At 33.3% G+C, this 6,951-nt stretch overlaps 1 protein-coding gene across 1 annotated transcript; it reads left to right on the top strand.

The window, feature by feature from the left end:
* Positions 1-205: 205 nt before the first annotated feature.
* LOC115446020 (trissin receptor) lies at positions 206-6,358 on the top strand (the record flags this gene model as incomplete). Its single annotated transcript, XM_037446607.1, has 4 exons — positions 206-300; positions 1,929-2,078; positions 4,414-4,573; positions 6,161-6,358. Coding segments are annotated over exons 1-4 (603 nt in total), but the record flags the coding sequence as incomplete, so codon positions are not given.
* Between the last annotated feature and the right edge of the window lie 593 nt (positions 6,359-6,951).

Below are 6,951 nucleotides of genomic sequence, written 5' to 3'. Positions count from 1 at the left end.
AGTACAAGGAATGTATAGGCGGTTATGAAGCACGTTTCTAATTAAAGAAACTATTGAACCTTTTTATAGAAATATTTCAATTTAACTTAACGCGTACAGTCGATTTGAATTTTGAATCGTTCAGGTACTTATTTGGTTCACTGTACGTTGAATCTACATACATTAATAGGAAATTATATACTGAGTATTTGCGTCCCTTTTGAAAATGGTTACCACACCAGACAAACACAGCAGTTTAAACACTTCTATAATTGCAAACTTTTGTAAAGAGTTCATTAACAAAACTCCGCCCCAAGCAAGGTAATAAGCACTTAATGAGGACCGCGAATGTGTTAAGCGTCTAAAGGATAGCTTAGTGACGAAAAGTTTATAAACCCTTTTATCCTCCGGAGTTTTTAAGCCGTGTACGGTTGTTCTGAACAAAGCCTGGCTAAAATATTTTTAGTGGCATGTTCGACATTTTCAGATGTTGTATACTTATGTCAATATCTCTACTGCGTTCGGTGACATTGACAGATAAAAAAAAATGCCTAATTTTAAAAGAATGAACATGCTTGCCATGTGTCTAATTTTTGTGTCTTTCAATATATTATAGAATTTAACGAATTTCTATCAAATACCTAGGTGAAAAGGTGCAAAATACATTTGACGGAAAATAGATTAATCGATAATAATAGATTATTCGATATTCCGGTTCAGTGGCGAGTTTTTGGCGACACTCAAGTATCATAGACGATTTGAACATCGTAAGTGATATAAGTTGAGTTATGTTATAAAATGTTACGTAAACCAGTTTATGAAATGAGAACGCTAATTTGAATCGGACAATGGAATCCATTTTGTTGTGAATTAGTTCTACACACATGTTTGAGTCATTGCATGTAACATCTATTATTGCTAGAAATCCAATTTATTGTTTGAGGCTAAATTATGTTTTCAACCAGCAACGATGTTCATTGGTCCGAAATAAACTAGATTAAAAAGTTGTATCTCAATATTTTATGATTTGGAGAAAATGTATAACAATTGCGAAAGTTAAAAAATACAGAGGTTTATTTGTAATCTATGTTCTATGTTCTAATATTGTACCCCGATCCTTTAAATAACAAAATACATCAAGCGGTCACATACTCAATCTTGATCCTACATTAAGAAACAAGGGTTAAGGTTTCACATGATTATCAACAACTATGTGGAACTTCGATTCTCATACCTGAATCAAATATTCGAAGATTTCGTAAACTATTTCTGAGGGCGTGTATCGAACCTTCCGTGTCTCATTTCACAATTGCCAAATCGCCCGATACACCAAGGAGGAATTAATCCATGATACCTGTTTATAATTTATCTAATTAAAATTACCACTGTAGGTCAAATAACACGTTACAATGCATATTTTGGTATTTATACTTAATGGGCGAGAAAATTGTCTGTTTTATATTTATATAAAATGCTACCATGTTATTTTGTAGTGACTACCTAAACGTAAAGGAAAATGATGCTTACTAATATAACGACAGACGCAGCGCAATAGTACCATAATTTAGTTAGGCATTGATTCTCTAATGTCTAATATTTATGGTACTCATAAACCTGTGCAAGTATTACAAATATATATTTAAAAGCACATTTATTCTGATTAAATAAGAATTTTTACTCAAAACACATATATTCAGACAAAAATGGGTATAATTTCATAAATCATACCTATCAAATGATAAGTTTTTAAAACGATTTGGGAACAATATAATAGGTAAAAAGCTTTTAGCATTATAATTTATATTCTGTTGGCGGAAAACTAGACATCACGTACCATCTCGATGATAATAGTATTTGTTTTGTAATCAAACTCTTTTGTTTATCGATGAAGCCGGCGTAAGATTATGTTTTATAGAAAAGGTTCCCGTATAATAACAATTTTATTATTTTCCAGGCAACTTACTCGTGATACTTGTGGTTACTTTATCGAGACGATTGCGTTCTATCACCAACTTCTTTTTGGCGAATCTTGCTGTGGCTGACTTGTGTGTGGGAGTGTTCTGCGTCTTCCAAAACTTATCCATATATCTAGTGCCGAGGTAAGTGCGTTTAGACAAATAATAAACCGTCTTCTCGGTGAATTTGCTACAAATTAACATACACTCATGAGTGCGCCTTAAGACTGAGTTGTTATTAACGCTTAAAGTTACGTAATGCACTAAAGATTAAACAGAAATCTGTGTTTACAATATAATCGTATGTTAATGCGTTGTCTGTACTAATTGTTATGTAATGTTATTTATCTAATTAAAGAAGTCAAACAAGTCAAACTTAAAAACTTAAACTTAAACCAAAAATTGCTACCATTTTTTTTGCTTTCACGTAGTTGCCGAAACACTAAAACACTCGTGGGTTCTATGCAACGTAACTTTGCAAAGTAATTAAATATTTCATATAATAATAATAACAGGCAGGTAAGTACAATAATCACACAAATTTTACACCGATTGCTGTATCTCGGCGAATTACTGAGAACTACATCGCCTTTAATTCGGAAAAGTAAAAACATGAAATATTGTCTACTTGAAATCGTAGTAGGAGATGTCTGGCAAAGAAGGACAGTACGTCCATGCGTGCCTAGGTGTCGTAGAAGGCGACTAATCTTGTTATCACGAGTGGTTGCGCCGTGCAATCGTGCACGGTCGAGCAAATCGAAATTTTGTATGAAACCGTACTGTGTAAACCGTCAGTATCGCCTCACAATAGCATCGTCGCGCGCTTTAGAAATAATAAACAACCCCTACCCACTGAGGTTAGTGGTTTTTCTAATATTGTAAACACTTTCAAAACAGAAAGAGAAGCAAACGCAAAATCCATTCTCTGTTAAGACCTTGATTCGATAACGCACATTTTATTCCGAGTGTTCCATAATAGTTGAAGTTCCGAGGATACTGTCGGAATTGAACGACAACGTATTTGGAAAAGTCAAGCAATCTATTGACGTTATAATATTTAAAATTATATAATGTCGGGGTTATTGCATATTTTAGCCCTTGGTACACATTGGTATAATTACCGTCCTCATAATAATCAACAGGCAGCCGTACGTCTACTAATCTAATGGCCAACCATTAATCCAAGTAACCTAGCACCTACGTCTTCCCTCTTAAATGCCTAACGATCTCCGTAATGGTCTAAGTAATTTATCTAGCAAAGATTGCAGCTTTGAATTTAGCAAACTATTTTCGAATCACGGTGCAAGGTTCGTGTGAAAACCTGCTGTAGTGGATCTTCTAATAAAACACGTTCTCGGAATTGCTAGTACAGAGAAAATTTTCTGGCGTATGTTGGAAGATACGATGTCTCTCTGTCGAAATTTTATTTGAATTACACTAAACATTCCATTAAGTTCCGTGAAGCGGGTTTACCGAGCCATGATAGAAAAGAATGGGTACTTTACGTGACTAGTGGACATATTTACTACTATTTAACTACGTTCGGCTACTAGGAATATTTTTTTAGACGTACAAAAATGTAAACAAACCGAGAACAGCGTTTGTTTAATGAAGCCAAAATTAACGCTCTGTTTACTTTAAAGTACCGGTGTAATCCCTGCTTTAGTAAAAAAATATATGAATTTAGTAATAATTGCGGTATCTCATATATTATTTTTCGTTGGATTAAAGATTATTTAACGAATTTAAACTGTGTTATGATAGCCCTTAAAAGTAGTAAGTAGTTAAATATTACTGCTTTCTTATAATACCTTAGAATATTAAGGTAACCCGGATATTTTATGCGCCTCAAAAACACCTCTCCGAGTATCATATTTACTAAATTATAATGAATTATATCTTATACATTATTTTATAGCTATTGCATTATCAGATACACCTACTACATCCGTTTGGGTGATTACATTACTTTTAAATATTTACAATCATAGAAAGTTAGAATTCATCGGGACTATAAAATATCGCCTTGAATTACCATAACACATTGCAGCCGAATTTTCAGAAATAAATTTCCACCTGTCTTTAATCTCGTTTGTAAACAGAATTGTAAATTTAAACGTGAATAAATGAATAGATTAAAAAATAAATTCTCCGGTACGCCGTTGGATTTTGTCAGCTGTTTGTTCTTTTAATATTTTTTTATTGTACAAAATATGCCGTCATTTTATGAAATTAATGGTGTCTATGAATAATTTTACTGAATTATTAAGACTTACATTAACACTGATTTCTAGCTCTTGTAGGTCACGATTGCTTTTAGTGATTACTTTTTTATTCATTAGTTGTGTAGTTCCGTAATACTTTTTGCTTTCTTTGCCAACATAGTGTCTCCGCTTGGTTGCACGATGCAGCACGCCTTGTGTTATAATTAATCATTGGATTTAAAATAAAATTAAACTATGCGCTTGTTTTGTTTCAGCTGGGTGTTCGGTAACTTTCTATGCAAAATGTACCAGTTCATACATTCTTTGAGCTACACGGCGTCTATTTTCATCCTGGTTGTGATTTGCACCGAGAGATACTTCGCCATAATTCATCCGATTACTTGCAAACAAATTCTCACCTCGACGAGACTAAGGGTAAAGTCCGCTATTAAAATATTTTGTAACTAGAAATAGTTTTATATCCAAGCTTAATAACAGTGCTAAAATAAACACCTTTGTTACGAAACGACTTTTTACAAGACTGTAGTTTTGATCTGGTCATAATTCGCAACATAAAATAGGTTCGTGGTAATAAAACGGTCTAATAAACGCGTTGGGGCGAGAAACGAAGCTTAAATGGATGAACGTGGATAGAAGTGTGGAACATCTTATAATCCACTCGGATCACGATATGATATACAACGTGAACACGTACCCAAGAAAGGAGTACTAAGGATTTAGCATCCGATTTAGGCACGATAATAATGTCGTGCCAAATTCGTATTCGGAAATACGTGTCTATAAAGGTACCTGAGCATTTTAGAAACTCAGGATCACTGAATAAAAAAAGTCGCTTAAAAGGGTCTAGACACAATAATCGGGTAAAAAGTACCAGAGATTGAGTGTATTCAACGACTTAAGTAAAAGGGAAACCTACTTTTGTAGTGACAATATTTCTACATTTGGCGCCACTTGTTGACAGTTTATTAGAATAACGCGTTTTCATATTTGCTTTGTAACTTTAATCTAACAGCATTCGATTTTAAGTCTGATATTACTGCAAAATACGTATAAAAGTAATTTGTCGTACACTATATATTCACAGTTAGGTTCATTATCTATTCACGAAATATTACATTGCACGAGAATATTTACTTTTGTTAAACATATCGCTTCAAATGCGGCTTTCAAATAGACTGACTGTAATAATGTTGAAATTATTAATTCATCTATTTCGTGACAACATAAAGTAACGTTTGAAATGTCAAGAACTATCATAATAAACTACGCTAGTACAATAATCATAATTAAAGTTATTCGATTTGTATTTTATATTTATGGGGATTCTAATAAAGTTAAATGTGAATGTGAAAACTAAGTGTTGGTGCAATAATTGTTTATGTTATGTAGGATTTTGTGTTTTTAATTTTTATCTTTGTTCCAACAATAAACTTCTTTCTTTCTTTATTATAAAAGGAAAAGCGTTATTCTTTAGCTAATCCGTACTTTGAAAAAACATAAATGGTCTAGTAATTTAAGAAATATTATATAATGTTAATTTTCTAGGTTGTGAGTGATTAAAACTGACAAGTGTAATCTTCGAAAGTATTCTAAATATTGACGTGTTTACTTTTCAACAGAAATAAAACTACGTTTAAATAAATGAACGTTTTCTTTGGGTAAATTCTTCAATACAAGTAGTTTTCGTCTAGGCCCCATGAGAACTTTCCATCCCTCATACGTAAATGAAATAAACAGATAAAGTTGTCACTGAAAAGGATTTACTTTGGCTGTATCTGTTTAAACCCAGCCGCGTGTGCATCAATAATTTACTATTTAAAATAAATTGAATGCAATTTGCAACACGTTTTTTACAATTTACCCCATTCACTATCGCATTCCCTCATTGAAATGAGAACATTATTGAAATACAGAGATCTTATGTTATGGCCATTAAAGAATTTACTGATTAAAATGACATAGACTTAAAATGTCATACAATAACCTGACAAATGTTTTCAGTTGGTAATATTGGGCGTGTGGGTGACGAGTGCGGCATACAGCGCCCCAAAGTTCATATGGGTGGAGACTATCACCAACAATCTGGGTGATGGAAATACAGAGACAATATGTATAGCGCATCGAAAGAAATTCAACTCGGAACTGTTCGACATGGTGAACTTCGGGCTTCTGTACGTGGCGCCTCTATCAATCATGACGGTGAGTACGGTAACTATTCATATTTTGTTCGCGCTTCTGAGCTTAAGACCTCTGTCTTATCACGGACGAGTGAGCGATAACTTATCGAATATTTTCTAACGGTCTTGAAACTAACTGTAAATTTCCTATAACGGACAGAAATACATATTCGTAACTGAGTGTTAAATGTTCATGTTGTCAAGAGAAGCTAGAGCTGCAATAAGGGTAAAAAAAAATAGTGTGACACTCACTAGACGTTCAGACACATTTTGAACGAAAGCTGTTAGGATTTTTAATAGAACTAATGAACAAGTGCCATTAGACACGTCGACTCTGGTTCTTATAATAAACAAGTTTAAAAAGGTAAATATCCTACACACTTGTTACTCTTACTTTGTCGACTCGTTTCCCGTTAGTCGTTGTCAGTGTGACAAGTCCTTTAGAATATCTTTCCTGGTTTTTGTCAAATTTTAAACCCGTTCTTAAGCTGTGTTAGAAATTTTAAGATCAGCTTAAAAAGTTTCTGCACTAGAATAGCTAGTAACAACTATGACATTATCGATGAAAATAGGACCTGAAATACTATTGCGACTAATACGACAGTATAATAAAAT

This window comes from Manduca sexta, unplaced genomic scaffold (genome assembly GCF_014839805.1).
Source record: "Manduca sexta isolate Smith_Timp_Sample1 unplaced genomic scaffold, JHU_Msex_v1.0 HiC_scaffold_3273, whole genome shotgun sequence".
Classification (NCBI taxonomy): Eukaryota; Metazoa; Arthropoda; class Insecta; order Lepidoptera; family Sphingidae; genus Manduca; species Manduca sexta.
This window is presented reverse-complemented; position numbering and strand designations above follow the sequence as displayed.